We start from the raw sequence: 19337 nt of genomic DNA, 5'->3' as shown, positions 1-19337 counted from the left end.
TGAGGCAAGTAACTCTGCCTTTTATTGTGAATTGATTATATAGAGGTTATTGATGTTATGCACTGATAGAGTAAAAGATCTTCGTAAACTTATTATTCATTCTTGTGATAACCCTTTATTGTTCCTTGTGATAAACTCGTTATTAAGCCTTGTGATATACCCTAATAGTAACCCTTGCTTCAAGTACTTATATCCTATCCTTGTATTTTGTTAACTTATGATCCTTTGACCCTAAAAAAAGTCTTAATGAATCTTTCATATGTTATACCTTGTTAACCTAGATTCCTTTGATAACCCTTTGTGCCTTGTTCATGCATCCTTATTTGGATTTATCCTGATCACGACCTTGGTATACCCTGTTTATCATTTGATCATTATCCTTAACTTACGATCCTTGTTTACTTTCGATTTGTTCACTTTCCTTGAATTCTTGAATGGAACATAAGAATGATTTTCGACTTGAATGAGTCCAAATGATTTCATATACTTGATAATGTTAAAATGAACTTAGTCAAATCTTCTATACTTCCAACATAAAGGTTTTCCAAATGAATTCCTGATGGATTGGATAGAGATGTAAGAGGTTGGTGTGACTAGTCCAGTCAAATAAGAGGCTAGCAGGGCTGGTCCAATATAAAAGCTAAAATAATATCATAAGTATCTTAATGACCAGATGGAGGTTAGTACGGGCTGATCACCCATATTATATTTAAAATATGGATATTCCAATCAAGGGTTCTTTAATATTTTATAAAAGATAAAAATGTATGCCTTGTTAAAGCAGTATATTTTCTTTTAATCCAAAATGAAACAGATTGAATTGTATCTCTTTTAAAGTTATGAAATTGATCGAGAACCCTATCACTTTACTTTGTTATTGATACTCGAAACTTGAATGATTGCTTCCTTTAAAATGAGAAACTCTTTGAGAACCCCGTTATTGATTTTGATGAATGTCGGCTGTCTTCCAACTATGAATCTTGGAAGCCTGAAAACCTCTTCCAACACCTTTTCCTAGCCATTAATAGAATACTGTAACCTGGAGTTTCGAAAGTAGAATGCATTTATTTTGATATTTAGAATTGTTAAATAGTTACTTGCTGAGCTTTTTTGCTCATTTATTTGCTTTGATCTAACAATGACAGTTAAGCAAGAAGATGACCAGACTTAGGCGCACCGCTCGCAAGAGCGTTCCTGGCGGTCCCAGTCGTGTTGTGGGATTTCAGATGCCATAACAGGTAGATGCTGTGTGAGCAAGTGATAATAAGTTGGTGGGAAATGTATTAGCTAAATCAGATACTTTTGGGTTATCTGTCGATTCCAAGTCGGAATCGAATAATTTGAATTTATTTATATTTTGGGTTGTAATAATATTATTATGTTTGGTAGTTGTAATCTTTTCTCATACTTTATCCTATTTAGATCTAGTTAGTTTCGGGGTTTATTATATTAGTTTATTGGTGTTGTGGGTCTTCACTCCTAACCCCAAATTTGAGAGCGTCACATGAGCCCTGCAGGAAGACGGCTCAAATCAAGTACAATATATACACTTCTCGAGGTTGATTTCACGATGTTTTATTAATTTCGGGCAACCTTATCTTGATTTCTCTTTGTTTGATCAGATGCTTATTTAATTTGGAGTAAGATTCAATTTGATCAAATATTTGTCCATATCACTAACAAGTGTTACTTATCTTGTTTCTTCCCCTCTTTCTCACAGGAAATCTATAGCCTCAATTAATCAATTTTCAAACTGAATGAATAAGTGACTAGAGTTTTTTTGCCTTTCTAGTTACCGCTTACTGCGTACAACAAGTCAACACCTACTACCAAACGTCCATCTTTCTTTCTTTATAAAAAAGTATTTTGTTTAAAGTTATAAAAAATAAAATTTTAATTTAAAATTTAATCAATATATATAGAAACATAATTTTAATTTTATAAGTTCTTAATTTTGATAAATTTTCAGTTAAATTTTAAACTACTGGGGTCAAAATTAAATATAGTCCTACAATTATTTTTTTATGAGTGGGGTCAAATTATAATTTAATACTACAATTTTACAAAAAAACTATAATTTATATATAAATTTATATATATATATATCCCGTGGATTCATCTGCTCCACTCGTTCTACACCCCCTACGCCCATGAACACATCATTGGTGTTTCAAACCCGATCAAAGATGCTTAACCCTAACAATATTTGAACATCCGTTCTCTAGCAAAACTTTATAAATCTACGTCTTAGACATTCCTCACTTTCATCAAATACAATATAACTATATATATATATATATATATATATATATATAACTATATATATATATATATAGGCATCACAATGACAAGTCTTATCGTACTTGTTATAAGAACATTCCATGTACAAGTCTTCATTTTGTGACGTTCAATCTTTCAATTTTGTGACCAAGACCTACCATATTTAATAATCATCTATATATAATTATTATCTAATTCAATTATGATAATAATTATCTAGTCATGCAAAATCCAATTATATCTTGTATCAAAAAGTATATAATCATGGGTTTTTATCCGCAAATACTTCAAGAGTGGTGAGTTTGTTATATTTTAATGTTAATGATTAAAATATAAGGTAACCTGACCTCTGACACGTTTTATTGTACAGAAGTTTCTTGGTTAAAAAAAATCAAAAAATAGCCCAATTTTAACTTCTTGCAGCAAAGTCAATTAAAATGAAAAGAATATGCCATGGTGGAAATAGCCCAATTTATTGGTCTTTAAGCTGGCCCAACTAGTGCTGGCAATTACATAAGGGGCCCAAAATTATTACCACACTTTGACAGACTTAAAACAAAAGTTTTAGCCCACAAAACTATAGGCCCACTAAATTGACTTAAAATCGAAAAATGAACTACTGTCTCGTATACTGTATACTTGCTGAAGTTTTTAATGTCATTTTTTCTACAAATTAATTCTACCAATGATCTCTTTCGTCAAAAAAAAAAAAAAAAAATCTACCAATGATCTCATTTACGGGACCGTTTAAAATTTCTTAAAATATAATTTAAAATTAAAAATTGAAAATTGACATATATATGATATGTATATTCGGGCTTAGAGTTTTTAAAAATCATAATAGAATGCTTCGCAACAAAAAAGTCATAATAGAAAAATTTTCTATTGAGACCACTAAAAATCCCATTTTTTAAATATAAGATTATGCTAAATAATAATTATATAACTATTTGATTTACCCTATGTTCATATATTAAGTTAGTGTATATAAATCATTATTTAGATAAAAAATAACACAATTTTATCAAAATTAAATATTAAACACTCAAACTTATTTATTTGATTTGTACGATTTTTAAAATTTTTTTGTGATATTTTTGTATTTATTGAAAATAAAAGATTAAGCAAAACTCTTGAAATATTCGTGAATAATATTAAGTTATCACTGATCAAAAGTTCGTGAATAATATTTATGAGATATTGGTCAACATAATTCTTGAAATACATTCCTAAGTGTAAGTTGTTCGTAAATATGTTTGCGAATAATAATTTTATTAATAAATTAATATATAAACAAAATTTTGATTCGATAAAAATTCGAGTCCAATAATTTTTTAACGATACAAAATCTAAACACTTAAAATTTTGATTCGATTCAGCTAATTTATAGTTTTACGTCTTGCATTTATAATATAAACAATTGATTAAAATATATTATTATAAATCTTTTTCACTTCAATCATCTTACATCTAAAACAAATCTTTGAAAGAAAAATGGACTCATAATAATAACCAAACTTTCTATTCAATTTTTCGTTAAAACAAATCTTGAAACACATTAGAGAAAACACACAAATTTTCATTTCTTTATGCCGCCCCATAGATACACAAAACATTCCATGATTATCCCCTGTGGAGTTTAATTTCAAGTCGCAACTAGACAACAATCGCTAGGTGTGTGCGGGTCGGTTCGATTCAGTTTTTACCAAAAATTGTTACTAAACCGTATATATCGATTCGGTTCGTTTTCTACTTATTAACCGTAATCGAACCGTTTGGAACGGTTTTTTCGGTTCGGTTTACCGTTTATCGGTTTCGATTTTTATCGATTTTTATTTTAACTAAAAACTATTTTAAAAATTTAATAATAATAATTTTGAAAATACCATAACTTAAAAGATAAAATAAAAAATAATACACTTTCTATTATCACAAAGTTATATGTGAGTTTATATTGAAATTTCAAGTTAAAAACTACACACATACACTGATTACTGTTACAATGTCACAGACTCGATGTATATAGAAGTAATACAGAGGGCATTAGAAGTAAAACTAAAGAACTTAAACATGCAGGGCATTAGAATTAATTTAAAACTTTTGCTAAACAGTAAAAGTATTGAACATCCTCCGCTCTCCACCGCATAACTAATTATATTAGGTCTTATATATATTAAATTATGTATTATATATAATTACATTATTTATTATTTAATTATATAATATTATATAAGTGGTTCGGTTTTTCGGTTCGATTATAGGGATAAAAGCATAACCGTTACCAAACCGTTCCATCGGTTCGATTCGATTACGGTTTTTTTCGTTTTTTGTCGGTTTCAATTTTTATTGGTGCGGTTTTTCCGTTTGGTCGATTTTTCGGTTTTTTTTCTCACCCCTGACAACCACCCCTAACTCTTACTACACGTGTGTGTACTCACACATATACATACACTTGCCTATACGTAAATCCACCCCCCACCCACTTCACACCCCTTAAACCTCCCCAAAAAACACCCCCTCTCGCCGCCGCAAAAATGCAAGCCACCACTCTCACCACCACACCCTACCTCCCAACCCCACCAAAACCCCACCCCAAATTCTCCATCCGCTGCATCACCACCCAATCTCCACCCCCACAAACCACCACTGACCCATCTCTCAAGCTCAACAAGTACAGCTCAAGAATCACTGAACCCAAATCACAAGGTGCTTCTCAGGCTGTTTTATATGGCGTGGGATTATCTGAGAGTGATATGAAGAAACCCCAGATTGGTATTTCTTCAGTTTGGTATGAGGGGAATACATGTAATATGCATTTGTTGAGTTTAGCTGAGGCTGTTAAAGAGGGTGTTGTGGAGGCTGGAATGGTGGGGTTTAGGTTTAATACTATTGGTGTTAGTGATGCTATTTCTATGGGGACTAGAGGGATGTGTTATAGTTTGCAGTCCAGGGATTTGATTGCTGATAGTATTGAGACTGTTATGGCTGCTCAATGGTATGATGGCAATATTTCCATTCCCGGCTGCGATAAGAATGTGAGTGTTAATGTTTGTTCTTTGATTGCTTTCTGGGGGTAGGGTTTTTGATAAAAATGTGGAAATTGGATACGGTCCGTGGAGTATGATTTTTTTTTTAATAATCTTGATTGTTTTAGGAGATCTATTATCGTGCCACATTTAGTCGTTGAGATATCCCCTGCTCTAAATTTCATTTGGTTGATAGTAGGTTATATGTATGGTTTAATAATTGTGAGGTATAGGATTAGTTTATAGGGTTAAGTGTGACAAAATGTGCATAACTATGCAGTTAAGGGAGAATGATCTTTGCAAACAAACAGCATAAAGTTTGATTCGGTGATTGTGATTGTATGGTAATGAAATTCGTGTGTATGTTCATGTACATGAATATCTGATGTTTTATGCAAAAGGTCATTATTGCTAGCTTGAGATTGTGTTTCTCTAGGAAAATGTTTGTGTTTATAGTTTGTCTAATATAGTCAATTCTAGGCTTTCATCTTTTCTTGAAACAGTGACATTTAATTAGCTGCTTTTAGAAAAATGTAATTTGAATTAAATATGTTCACAAAACATTTATTACGGAGGCTAAATGTCACAATCTGATAGTCTGCACTTCCGCATGTGGTTACTATAATTCCTGATGTTTGTTTTCTTTCTTTTAACAATCTTTTCATAAAGAACTCTCCGGGATTGCTGCTTCCACTTTACAGACTAGCTTTTGAGATGAACTAATTTTCATAATGAATAAATATATTTTCAGATGCCAGGTACTATTATGGCAATGGGACGGTTGAACCGGCCGAGTATCATGGTCTACGGTGGAACTATCAAGGTTTGCTATTGGTTACTTTATCCACTAAAGAGTTATTCTAGGTTATATCATTTTCATTACAAACTCTTTTGGTTATTGAATGAGGAATTAAAGCCAAGATTCATTCATACTTTTCATATGTACATATCAAATGTGATACGGAGAAGTTATGTGGCCTTAGTGCGGGAGTCAGAAAAATACATTTTCCTTTAATGAGGAGGCTTCAAATATAAGTCATATTATCAAAATTGACCTTGTTCATGAAGCAACAATGATGAACTTAAATGTAGTTTCATACACTATGAAAGACCATATTAAACCTCTTCTGTAATGGTTTCTGTCCTATTTGCCCATTTTCTTGCAATGTACTTGCCAAAAATTTCGTCACTCCTAGGTCCAAGATGCATAATATATGCAGTTAAGATGGTTGCCCTCCTCAGCAAAGTGAATGCAATTGATAACCTGCGGCTGATATTCTGTGAGTCGATGATCCTCGTTCTTTTCAATGAGAGGAGCATTTAATATACAATTGTGCATGATCATAAGATAAAGAGTGTTATATAAGACTTAAATTTGTTCTTAAGTTGATTTTCATATGTTCAATAATTATGCAAACTTCTTTGTCATGTAGATAAATAAATTATAAATGTAGATGCATTCTGCTAACACATTTTTTTGGTCCCAGTAATAGTTTTTATTGATTTTCTTGCAGCCTGGTCATTTTCAAGGTCATGTCTTCGACATAGTGTCTGCATTCCAGGTTTTCATCTGTTGCTCGTATTGAGTATCCCTATGTCTCTTCCTTGCTTTGTGAATTCTAAGATTACCTGGGTCTGAAAAAGAGTGTAAATGATTTTTATTTTTAGAAATAACGGATCATAATGTTGCACATGATAAAGAAATGTTAAGAAATTTTATATCAGTTCCCTCCTGAAGTTATAATAAGTGGGTACAGTTTTGAAATGAGCTAGGATTTTTTTAAAAAAAATTATTTTATGCCTCTTATAATATAGCTGTTTTCAACTTTTTATTATCTTTAGGTTTATGGAGAGTATGTGAGTGGCTCTATAAGTGATGAACATAGGATGGATGTAGTAAGAAATTCATGCCCGGGAGCCGGAGCCTGTGGTGGAATGTATACAGCAAATACCATGGCATCAGCTATTGAGGCAATGGGAATGTCTCTTCCATACAGGTAAATATTCTCCTTTTCTGATTGTTTGAACATTTCTATTCCCATGTCTAAGCCTTTCCTCTGTTTTCCTCAAGCTCTTCTACACCTGCTGAAGATCCATTAAAGTTAGATGAGTGCCGCCTGGCTGGAAAATATATTCTTGATTTGATAAAAATGGACTTGAAACCACGGGATATTATTACTCCTAAATCACTGAGAAATGCTATGGTGATAGTCATGGCCCTTGGAGGGTCCACTAATGCTGTTCTTCATTTAATTGCTATAGCAAGGTGAAGGCATTTTAACAATATTTCTCGTGAGAGTTGAGACAAATTGTGTCATGTGGATAGCTCATATATATAACTTTTTGGCAGGTCTGTTGGTTTACATTTAACACTGGATGATTTTCAAAAGGTCAGTGATGCTGTTCCGTTTCTTGCAGATCTTAAGCCTAGTGGCAAATATGTCATGGAAGATGTACATAAGGTGTGTGATCAGGATGAAATATTTCTTTTTCTCATTACAACACTTGCAATGGTTATAGATCAATGCATCCTTTATAACTCTTACTCTTGAAAGGTATATATTGTCATATTGTCTGCATATATTAATGTAGAAGTACTTGTATAGATTGGAGGAACACCTGCGGTTATCCGATACCTTTTAGAGCTTGGGCTTCTGGATGGGGATTGTATGACTGGTATGTTCCAGCCAATATTGAATACTAAAAGTTTTTTGTTCAGTTCTATTGTCTTGCCACTAAACTGAAGATATATTTTTTGTTTGCTTCTTAGTGACTGGGAAATCAATGGCTGAAAATGCAAAGTTATTTCCTTCTTTAGCTGAAGGCCAGGTATGCTAATATTTCACTTTATCCATGTGAATTTGAACTTTGCAAATTCATAATAAAAAAGATATCTTTTTTTCCTGATTAGAAAGTTATTAGACCAATCACGGACCCCATTAAGGAAACTGGTCACATTCAAGTGTTGTACGGAAATCTTGCACCTGAGGGTTCTGTAGCAAAAATAACTGGAAAGGAAGGGTTGTACTTTTCTGGTACAGTGTTCTACTGCGTTCAGCATAATGAAGTATCTTAAGTTTCTTTCTGAGCATCATCTTAATTGTGATGTTCCTTGTTATTATTTAACACAAGTAGGCTACAGTTAAATGAGCATTTGTTGACATTGGTTACCAGGTCCTGCTCTTGTATTTGAAGGAGAGGAATCTATGATTGCAGCTATTACAGAAAATCCTACAAGCTTTAAGGTACTGTGGACCTCTTTTTCCTTTTTGTTTATCTTTTTGGTTTCAGGCTTTAGCCATAATTCAGTCTGTCATGACCATTGTCTAAGAGTCGACTTTTTAACCACTTAATGTACTGGATAAGTATACTGTGCTCAGCAAAATGAAGTATTTTAAGTTTCTTTCTGAGCATCATCTTAATCGTGATGTAACATACTGGATAAGTATTTCTAGTACTTCTCTGCTACAGTGTTCTACTTTGCTCAGCATAAGATGGTAATAAGCTCTAGTAACACACTGTAACCACACCTGCGTGAACTTGCATTGACACGAGGGTTGATTAAAAAAAATTGTTGAGCAATATATACACTCAATCTCTCCTCTCCTTTATTTTTAAACAATTCTTGCTGGGATCTTCACTCGGGATAAATAATCATAATCCAACATACATCAAGCCGATTCAGTAACCAGTTCCAGGCACATATAAATTATTTTCTTTTTGTATAAACAGTCAATATTGTATTGTAGCCTACAGGTTTAGTGTAAAAGTAATTGCTTAGTTGACAGCGAATGCTTTGCATTTTTCTTGGTAAATAACATACATGGAAGCTTTTAATACCTAGATTAATTGTGTTTATATTTTTCTCAGGGTAAAGTAGTTGTAATTAGAGGAGAGGGACCTAAGGGGGGACCTGGTATGCCTGAAATGCTGACGCCTACCAGTGCAATAATGGGAGCTGGACTAGGAAAGGTATATGTAATTTTTTTTGCACAGCTTTGCATTTCCTGAAAACCATGTCTTCATGGGAAATGAGATGATAATGTATAGCTCTATGCCAAACATTTATGAACTGTACCACAACAGTGGTATTTTTATTGAGGAATTACTTTGTTTAAAACATATAACCTCCTTTGTTGCAGGAAGTTGCTCTGTTGACCGATGGAAGGTTTTCTGGAGGTTCACATGGATATGTTGTTGGCCACATATGCCCTGAAGCACAGGTAAATTTAGTTTTTCTTGTTCTCCACAATATATTTTGATACTTTCTGATATCATGAAATTGTTTATATTATCCCCAGAAACCTTTTGCTGTTGGAGTTTTGCTGTTGGAGTTACATTATATTAAAATGTATAAATTGTTGAAGTGCATGAATTAGAGATGTCTGCTGGCTCTGTGATCAAAAAATATTCTTCTAAATTCTAACTAAAAAATTCGTATGCACAGAACTTTATGACGTCGTATTGTTCTTATTATGGGAAAGCTTAGAAACCAAACCATCTCAACCAAGCCGTTTTTGGCAGTCTGGTTCCTTTTTAAACCAGGCTTGAAACTGACTTTGTTGGGTAGGTCTCGGTTGAACCAACTTTTTTGCTTAAACTGACCAAGCTGAACACTATAAACAAATATACAAGTTCTATTCACATACATTCATGATATGTATTCAGAACGATATTTAGTACATACATTGTGTAGGCCAAAAGACATATCAATACTTATACTCACATTGGACTCCTATGTACAAGCATAGCCTATCTGCAGAATGTAAAATTCAATGCCGATTGACATTTTCATTAACATATGCAAAAAATTAACTTCCAACAATTTTGAAGAATTATAAATGTGATACTGCTGTCGTAAATCATAATGCTATGCAAAAATTTACAGGAAGGTGGTCCCATTGGTCTCGTTGAAAATGGTGATATCATTACTATTGATATAAGCAAGAGAAGGATGGATGTTCAATTGACTGATGCTGAGATGGAGGAGCGGAGAAAAAGATGGATCCGCCCTGCATACAAGGCTGAGCGAGGTGTTCTTTATAAGGTTGGTGGGCATCTTTAACTTTAAAAAACCAATTTTAATTTCTTCAAGTGATTTCCGAAAGTATCATATTTATATTTTCTTTTTGGCTTCTGCAGTACATAAAAAACGTGCAATCGGCTTCAAATGGATGTGTGACTGATGAGTAAAAATAGCAAAGCACGATTGAAATGTTATAGAGCAATTAATCCTGTTTTCCTACAAAACACAAACATCTATCAGGGCTGTCGGTACTCGTACGGGTTACTCTTTTTCTTCTCGGCATAGATCTTAAAAATGTATGTGTTTTTCAGGTTGTCACATTTGAGCCTTAGTCAATGTTGTAAAATAAGTTTTTCCGACGCTTTACATTTGTGAAAACTAGGGATCGGCTAAATTGTATTGTATGGGAGAATAACCTTTTTATTTAGAAACTATAGTGATCAAATTGATCATTTAGGCCTCTAATTTCTATGATTTTTTGATATGCAACTTCTATGTGTTTTCCTGTGGAAAGTTGACCCCGGCTTTCTTGTGGTATGTAAACGTCGATGCCTGTGCCTTCACATATCACCTCAGATAATTTGGAGAAGACTTTAAAACAAGATTGCATATACTGCTAACAATTGCAGTTCTTGTAGTGCCATCACTTCTTCATATCTATCATCAAGTTCAAGTTATTTTTATTAAGAGTTTAAGCTCATCAAAATAAATTGGTACAGGTAACATCCATTGATTGACGATTGACTTGTCTTACACTTGGAGAGTTAGAACTGCTATATTAACAGTTCAAACACCTTTCAGTTATGGCATTAACGGGTTCCAACTTCCAAGATGTGTTTGCAAAACTGGTTTATGGTTTGACCTGCAAGCCATGCATGCCTCCTTTAATATACGTATGCTACATACCTAAATGACTAAATCTTAAGGTTTTGATCTTATATTCTCCAGCTTCTTGACACCATGGACTGTTAATGCCATAACCATTTGTACTGTAACTACAGCTGAATCTGTTCTTCTCATTAATCTATTATACATTTGAGTCGCACAAAACAGCCATGCCGCTTGTTTATTTAACAGATGGAAAGAGTAAAAAGGAAAAAGAAAGTCATACCATTGGGTAGACACTGCATTCATTAAAAATAAGTCATAAATTTTCACAGGGACATTACTGACAGAAATTCGTAGCACCTACAAAAATTTATGCTCCCATGATTTCCAGGAGATTAAAATTTAAAACATAATGCACTCTTCAATAAATTGGAACAAAACCTAATTACAGTTCATTTAAGAGCTTATCAACTTCAACCTTTTATGGTCCGAAACTGAATCCCGGATTCCTTTCCCTGTCACTGAATATGGTGCGGAAGCTGATTGGAGAGTGGGGGATTTGTCAATGTATGCATACCGTTCATTGCCATTCCAGTGCAAGATGATCCGATTCGTGCTGGCATGTGACCAGCTATCCCCTGTTAAACATGATTTAGAAATGATTTTATTATTACTACTTAATTTTCAGTTTCATAAATGAACTGTATACATTAAGTAACAAGTGCAAAGAACAATCTAGACACTATTGTCATGATATCAGGAAGGTAGAGAAGAGGAAGACTGCAAAAAGACTTAAGAGTTTGTTAATGTTTTTACCCAGCGCCAGAGTTAAGTGGACTGAACCCTCCGAGTACTTGGTGGTTACTTGATTTAAGAGGACAACCTGCTCTTTATTAGAATTAAGTATACAAGAAAGAGAGCATATGAGTTAAACTGCAAGTATGAATATGAAATTATAGGTTACTGTCACCATGAGAATTTGTATATTTATAAAAAAAAATATTCTAAGCTGCAGGACCAGTATATGTCCACTCATATTGATGACTTTAAATATTTAATGAAGTTGACAACAATTATATAAATGGTTCTAATAGATGTAATACTGCGTAAATGCAGCTACAGTCACCAGATTCTTCAAGATTGAACCTTCAAATTATTTAGGTGTAAATAGGCTACTTTATCACTATACTTTACTAACTTTCAGTTGGGTCACTGGCTAAAAAAGCTTACAATCACATCGTATAACTATAATTAGCTTGCAAATGCAATCACATTAACCTTCAAATACTTGCACCACTGATTAAAATGCGCTGACTTTTGAAGGACTGTTAAATTGTGCAACATCAGGAACGTAGGCACCAGGTCAGCATCCACATCAGAACATAATTCAAGAACCTAATTCATCATTGAACGATGTGACAACTTTTAATTACTACCTCCGTCCCGTTCGATTCTATACGTTTACTATTTGCACGTATTTCGAGGCTTCTATAAAAGTATAGTTTGATAATGTTTTTTTCAAATTTTTTTTTTTGAATAAAAGTTTTAAACATGAAACTTTTATTCAGAAAAAAAAATTAAAAAAAATATTGTGGAGTTATGTTTTAAATGAGCATTGAAAAGCGTGCTGAAAAGTAACGTATAGAATTCAATGGGACAGAGGGAGTAGTTAACCGAGTAGTTGATAAAATACATTAAAAAGTAGATGAATTTAATTTTTTTTAAAAAGACTACAATTCTAAAATTTTTATCAGATTGTAATCATTCAATATATATTGATAAAAATATGCTTGGTACAAGTTATTAGTATCGGGAAAAAAATGGATTGAAGACTGGTATTTTAAAAATTTGTTCGACGTGCCATGTCAGCATCCACATCATTATTCACTTAGGCTTTTTTACAGGACTAACGGTGCAAACAATATAAAAGTTCTATATAATTCAAGTTTTTGACTGAGCTCTTTTCAGCTAGTGACTCAACTGAAAGTTAGCATATAGTGCAATAATGAATTAGCTCATTTGCGACGCTAAAACGGTGCACCAAACAGGTACCCAATACATCTGGAAAGTGGATATTGAAGAGATCATAATCCAGATACAAGAAATACGTTCAAATTATTCTATCACATTAGGCTTGATTCTGGGCTGATGTTAAACAAACTCTTTGAATTTCTTCGATTTGGTAGAGTTATGGGCCCAGCAGTAGATCAACAATTGTAAAACCTATTAATAATATGCATCTAAAAACGCAAAAGTTGGCTTCTTACCGCTAATTTGAACTCATTGGCAAGGTTCATCAACTTTAGGGCCAGCCCGCTGAGAATTCGAGTTCTAAGGGCCATATTCTCAAAATCTTGACGGAAGTGGAAAGTGATACTATCCACAATAACAATCTTAACCTGAGAAATCGGTAAGTGTGCATGAGAATATGCATAATTTACAATCTAAATATCCTTATCCTAGCAAAACAGGCATTTTTGCTTTTTTTTAAAAGAATGATGACAGCTGATTGATACTATCCAGCTATATTATTTCAAGGTAAGCAGATAAAAGAGGCAATAATATACCTACAGATGCATGGCAGTATGGGTGATTTTCATTTACGATTTTTTTTTAAAAGCATGTGATTCTGGTCAAATCTAGGAACAAGTTCTTTTTTTGTGATATTATCATCCAGTACCTGGAATTTTTGCACTTACAACTAGGGGTGGCAATATGGACTGAAACCCGTTTACCCAACCCAAACCGATCCATCTTTTAGGGTCTTGGATCAATTTAAAATCACATATTAAATATGGATTTGGATTGGGTCAAAGAACACATATTTTTGGTCTGGTTAGGGTCTAAAACTGTGATTACCCATATTTTATGAAACTTCAATCCATTCACTTGAAATGACTCAAAATTGGGCATTTCACTGATTCACGTGGGCTGCTATAGGAGGCCGAATTGATGATGGCTGAGTTGACCCGGTAACTCGATAAAAAATTAGTTTATATTCTATGTGTAGGCTTTTTTTGGTTGGGCGTTCTATAACTTAGTTGTATGTATATGCGTATGTACACATACTTATATATTCGTGTGTATCTGAAGCTTGTAACGACTGACAGCCCAAACTAATTTGCTTTGTGAAATATGTGGGCTCCATCTATAAAAAAATAATCTAATAGTAATATTTTCACGAAGTCTCGGTGATGTAGAAGATGGTACAAAGTACAAACTTTTTGTATATAGCATTGTGGAGTTATTATTTTAGCCTTTAGTTTCATATTACATCATATATAAATTTGAAATAATATACTTTGTTATTCTATAAAAAATTGTGAGAAAAATAGTTTACCCAAATTTTGACCCGGAACCATTATAACCCAAACCAAATTTAACCCATTTTTTAATTAAACATGGGTCAAATATAATTTTGGGTCACAACCCAACTTAAATCCATATTTAGTGATCCAAAACCGACCCAAACCCATTTTTTGCCACCCCTACTTACAACAACATACCAATAAAGTGTACTTATTTGGGTAAAATTTACGTCATAAACCTAGTCTTTTGCTATGACTCAAATGAATATTTTGATTTTCTCTAGTAATTGAAACAAAAGCACCCTTCATTAAAGTGCCTCACTTATTTAGCAAAAAAAATGCCTCACACTTGGACACTCAATGACTAGTTTTTGGTGCCTACGAGCAGCAATTGTAGCCATCCAGCCTATAAGCTAATATCATCTCCTAGTTGAGATCAATATATCACTGAGGAACACAGTTTAGCAGAGTAGTGACGTGTAAGTCTTGTATAAGGGACAAGCTAGTACACATTTAAACACGCTGATGGACACACCAGAACAGTGAACATTCGAAACTGTCAGAAATGCACACTAAAAATGAGAAATCACTAAAATTATTTAACTGATACTAAATGTAGTTGAGGCTGCATTGGAAATGTACTCTCTTTTTTCCAGTTTAACTTACGCAGACCAAATAATTCTACTCTTGGCCTTTTACAGCTTGAAAACTAAACCATCTGGTAAACATGAGTGTGGGGAACAGCTCAAACCCTAAATATTAAAATTACAATATGTTAGATATATACCAGTGAATCACTCACAATTGTCTTATATTTACATCATCTTAATTCCTAGAAACTTAAACTCTTTGTAGGCAAACAAAAAATGTGCTTGGACCTATGCAGTACCTCTGCATGTTTTATGGCATTACATTTGAGATTTATATATCATACTCTGTCCTTGTAATTTCAATTCTAACACGTCATAGAAGCCAACACATTATCCATCAGTTCCTTTTTTTTCTATGCACAATGTTGTAATACCATAATTATGCTTCCTATCTTGAGATTAGTCAATCTTGAGTTCAGTTGACTACCTAACTATCCCTCAACAAAGAATATTAGCTAAGCATTCTCAAGTTCTGACAAGTAACGGACTTAACTTGATCTTTAATTAGTCTCTTATTAACCTCCTTGATCATTGCCATTCTGATTTTGCTAGATGGCAAGTCTTTGACCACTACAAGGCCACTTGCAAACAGACTTTCAAGTCATGTAGATGTATCAAGGATTAGTTGCCCCTAAATAAAAAACCATAACTTAAATTATGTTTCAAGACAAAATATAAGCAACTTACTTCATTGTGCTCTTTGACGAATTTACCGAGATAATTTATCAAGGCAATTTGCTCAGTATAACTGCATACACGAAAGTAGTAAATATTCTCCAGAAGATCTTTGGGCTGTCTTTTTGGTTGGTTAGCATTACAGCCCCTCCGGGGTAACTCATCGTGATCTGACAGGCATGCTTCTGCAATTTGCAAAGCACGCTCCACCATGAAGCTTCCCTCTGTATCTGAGTATCACAAAGCCAATCAAAATACTGGATATGATGAAGAAAATATTTATTACAGGAGAATTAGTTAATAAATCTCAACAAAACTTACCTATGTATATTGCCTTGGCTGCAAGGCCACCATGCTCATGTGATATTTGGACATTAATTGCAAGTTGAATCCTATAAAAGTCTTAACATTAACTACAGTGAAGTTTTATATCAAGAGAGACCAAAAAGAATGATAATAATTCATACCCCAGTTGGGTTTTACCAATTCCTGGCACTCCGCCTATTAGGATCATGAATACAATATTAGCATGAGTTCATCATAAAGGCACAATAAAAAAATGTATAAATTAAATGTGTGCGGTTCTATATTGGTTTAACAAAGGATTGTGCTAACCAATTTCAGTAACCTCTTTGCAATTAATTCCTCCACCTAGGATATTATCCAAAGCTGCACAGGATGTGGTTATGCACTTAAGACCTTCATCTTCCTTCAGCATGTCCCACGCTGTTTGTCCACCTATATGGAAGTCGGAAGATCAATGCAAGTAGAAAACAATTCAACATGTACTTCAAATCTCAGCCAAAGTTGATATGGAATATAAACAGTTTAATCGAGTCATGCATTCATGTGAAACTTGTGCTTATTGGTTTCGCTATTTCTTCCTGTTCGAAAAAGCACAGTTAATTAAGAGGCAATGACAAGTACTTCAGATTTCAAACATCATCAGATTTGATATTAGGTATTCTTAAACACCATACTGTGGTGATGATACTAAGAAGCTTCAGTGAAATACACAGTCAAAAAGGGTACTGGATTAATATCAACAGATGTAGAAATTTTGGCAGATAAGAATCAGTTCCAAAAGTAATAAACATTCCTTCAAGATAGGTAATGAGCTTTTAATTTGGTTGAAGACTACTTACAGGCTACAGCAATAACAAAATGCTTTGCCTGCAACTAAAAGTCTATAACCACTCTCAGTGGTATGACAAAATACAACCACCATTATATCTAAAACAAATCAATCCATTCAACTTTGATTGCAAAGAGCGGTTATACAAAAGAACAGATTAAATACCTTGAACAACAGCTTCGGTTCCCTTTGTGTTGTCCGATTTACCATTATGTGATGCAAGCTTTATAATTTCATCTGCTTCTTTTTCAGGAATCTTTAAACCTAATACAACAAACATCAAGACCAATTTTAGACATTGCACTAACACAAACAAGCCACGCAGAGAAATGTTCTTGAGTTTATCATTTTTATAACAGCTCCCTTTAATTGTTACACAGGAGACATTGCGGTTCTATATTGGTTTTGCGGCATTTTTTTCAGGAAAATAGTTCATGGGTATCCTGTGTAATAAATTATTTTTACACGAGGAGAAAATTTTCTTTAAAAAATGTTATATTCTATGAAGAATGGCTTCTCTTTTCCATGTTCTAAAAATTTTCTCACCATTCCTCGTAATTTCAATTAGTAAAAATAGAAGAAAATAAAATTTTCCCAGGCCCGAAATTGTTTCCTCAAAAGAAAAATTTTCAAATCAAGTAGCCACCGCCACATTGTCATCATAAAGATTTTATGCATCATTCCAATTAAATTCCCGCGTCATTCCAACATAAAAAGGAAGCCCAAATTTTAAGTTTTGACATTCTCAATCTCAGCTCACTGTTAATGCAGTTCAAAGTGATAGTATGAATTATCTGGAGATTGGTAAGATCATAGCTGATTGCAAACATCTTCTCACTAGTTTACAAAGAACTGCACTTGTTTTTATCCGGAAAAATGCTAATAAGGTGGCTCATGAAATAGCTAAAATCCCTAGCTTAGTGAATTCCCGTAACTTATTCACGTCTCCTCCTACGGGCTTGTTGGAGGCTCTTTCATGTGATGTTTTGAATTAATGAATGACATCGGTTATTTCAAAAAAAACAAACAAAAATAATGACCCATTTAAAATCTAATCAACTCTTATAAGTCACAGGTAACGTTTGCAGCAATGCTCAAGTAAGGAATAACATCAAACAGTTGGTGGGCATATGAAACCCCACACATTTAAAACAAAAGTAAGGTAATTTAAGCAATGAAGCAAACAGTGTTTTACTGTGTGTGTGTGAACCTGTGAGGAGATGGGAGTGAGAGAGAGTGGAGAGAGAAGAGAGAGAAGTGTAGCCAGCTGAAATGAGCTTCCCTCTGCTCGAAGCTGATATTGCTAGTCTCGACACCTCCATTTCATCCCCCTACACCTTTAACGCTATTTTTTTTTTCTTTTCCACACAGCTTTACGCTAATTTATTGATCGTCTTGAAATATCGCACAAATTTAAAAACGAAAATCGCTAAATACGGCACCATTTGTATCATTCAAATTTAATTCATATTTATATATCAAGTCCGAAAATACAAAATATATTAAACAATGCATATATTGTATCTATAAGGAAAAATAATTTTTTTTTGTCACTTAACTGATTTTCTTTTTAGATTCTTACCACTAAACTGTAAGTTAACTTATTTAAGACACTAACGTTATAGGTAGATTTGAATATCAACATTCTGTTATTTTTTTAAAAATTTCCATTAAATCAAGACGCCAGCGTAGATGCTACTCATACTGACGTGATATATTCTATTATATATACATATAACCCGATTGTTATATGTCACTAACGGACATGTCATTCAAAATCATTTCAAATTGGGGAAACATAATAAAATTAGGGTTCTAAAATATCCTCTTCAATTTGAATTCAATGGCTTCCATTGTGTCTTCTTCTTCAATTGGTTCTCAAGTTCGAAAGGTTGAAGTTATACGATGCTATTGTGGAGTTGAAGCACCGATATGGATATCCTCTAAATGAAAAACGAAGAGGATAAAATTTTATGGGTGTCCGTATTACAAAGACAAGAACAAGTACTGCAATTTTTTTTTTGTGGTATAATCAGGGTGCATTGGAGATAAAGGATGAAGTGAAGCAATCCATTGAAGACATTGAAATTGATAAGGTTGCATTGCAAAGAAGAATTCAACATTTGGAGGTTAAACTAGAGTGTTCCAAGACTGAAATTTGTTGCTTAAAATTATAGTTGAAATCAAAAGATCAAATTGTTATGTGGAACACAATCACAATTATTGTTCTGTTTAGCATGTTGGCCTATGCAGTAGTTACGTTGATAGGAATGATTTGATATAATGTTGAATGGACTGTTTTTTATCTTAATAAAATGGCAAGTTCATGGTATACAAGTTGTTACGTGTTGTTTTGTGAACTAAAGAAATGTAAAGAAGAATTACTTATACCAAGTAGTCATTATGATA

General features: G+C 33.3%; 2 protein-coding genes across 5 annotated transcripts; one reads left to right on the top strand and one right to left on the bottom strand.

The window, feature by feature from the left end:
* The first annotated feature begins 4741 nt into the window (after positions 1 to 4741).
* On the top strand, positions 4742 to 10797 carry LOC141724169 (dihydroxy-acid dehydratase, chloroplastic). Its single transcript, XM_074526188.1, has 14 exons — positions 4742 to 5315; positions 6058 to 6129; positions 6821 to 6868; positions 7149 to 7303; positions 7378 to 7572; positions 7657 to 7768; positions 7913 to 7982; positions 8077 to 8135; positions 8218 to 8341; positions 8481 to 8551; positions 9177 to 9278; positions 9449 to 9529; positions 10195 to 10353; positions 10449 to 10797. Exons 1-14 carry the CDS (start codon positions 4815 to 4817, stop codon positions 10497 to 10499), a joined length of 1800 nt encoding a protein of 599 aa, XP_074382289.1. The 5' UTR covers positions 4742 to 4814; the 3' UTR covers positions 10500 to 10797.
* A 622-nt stretch (positions 10798 to 11419) lies between these two features.
* Positions 11420 to 18378, bottom strand: LOC141724168 (DNA repair protein RAD51 homolog 3). Of its 4 annotated transcripts, none has more exons than XM_074526185.1 (9): positions 18124 to 18375; positions 17094 to 17192; positions 16409 to 16531; positions 16261 to 16294; positions 16115 to 16185; positions 15806 to 16017; positions 13428 to 13559; positions 11977 to 12043; positions 11420 to 11798 (listed from the first exon to the last, which is right to left on the bottom strand). In XM_074526185.1, exons 1-9 carry the CDS (start codon positions 18248 to 18250, stop codon positions 11617 to 11619), a joined length of 1047 nt encoding a protein of 348 aa, XP_074382286.1. In that variant the 5' UTR covers positions 18251 to 18375; the 3' UTR covers positions 11420 to 11616. The 4 variants fall into 4 exon arrangements, with proteins under 4 accessions (XP_074382286.1, XP_074382285.1, XP_074382287.1 ...); XM_074526184.1 differs by having other exon boundaries at positions 15806 to 16023; positions 18124 to 18371; XM_074526186.1 differs by having other exon boundaries at positions 15806 to 16023; positions 18139 to 18365.
* Between the last annotated feature and the right edge of the window lie 959 nt (positions 18379 to 19337).

The sequence above is a fragment of the Apium graveolens genome, chromosome 5, assembly GCF_009905375.1.
Source record: "Apium graveolens cultivar Ventura chromosome 5, ASM990537v1, whole genome shotgun sequence".
NCBI lineage: Eukaryota > Viridiplantae > Streptophyta > Magnoliopsida > Apiales > Apiaceae > Apium > Apium graveolens.
The sequence above is the reverse complement of the archived record's forward strand: the minus strand, read 5'-3'. Positions and strand labels throughout refer to the sequence as shown.

What these genes read in the sequence shown, in the direction of transcription:
- LOC141724169 (XM_074526188.1), top strand. Translation starts at nt 4,815, where the DNA reads ATGCAAGCCACCACTCTCACCACCACACCCTACCTCCCAACCCCACCA. An exon ending in TCTACGGTGGAACTATCAAG is followed by an intron (nt 6,130 to 6,820) that starts GTTTGCTATTGG and finishes ATTTTCTTGCAG; the next exon opens with CCTGGTCATTTTCAAGGTCA. An exon ending in TGGGAGCTGGACTAGGAAAG is followed by an intron (nt 9,279 to 9,448) that starts GTATATGTAATT and finishes CCTTTGTTGCAG; the next exon opens with GAAGTTGCTCTGTTGACCGA.
- LOC141724168 (XM_074526184.1), bottom strand. Translation starts at nt 18,250, where the DNA reads ATGGAGGTGTCGAGACTAGCAATATCAGCTTCGAGCAGAGGGAAGCTC. An exon ending in ATTGGTAAAACCCAACTGGG is followed by an intron (nt 16,186 to 16,260) that starts GTATGAATTATT and finishes AGACTTTTATAG; the next exon opens with GATTCAACTTGCAATTAATG. An exon ending in CCACTTAACTCTGGCGCTGG is followed by an intron (nt 11,799 to 11,976) that starts GTAAAAACATTA and finishes CATGTTTAACAG; the next exon opens with GGGATAGCTGGTCACATGCC.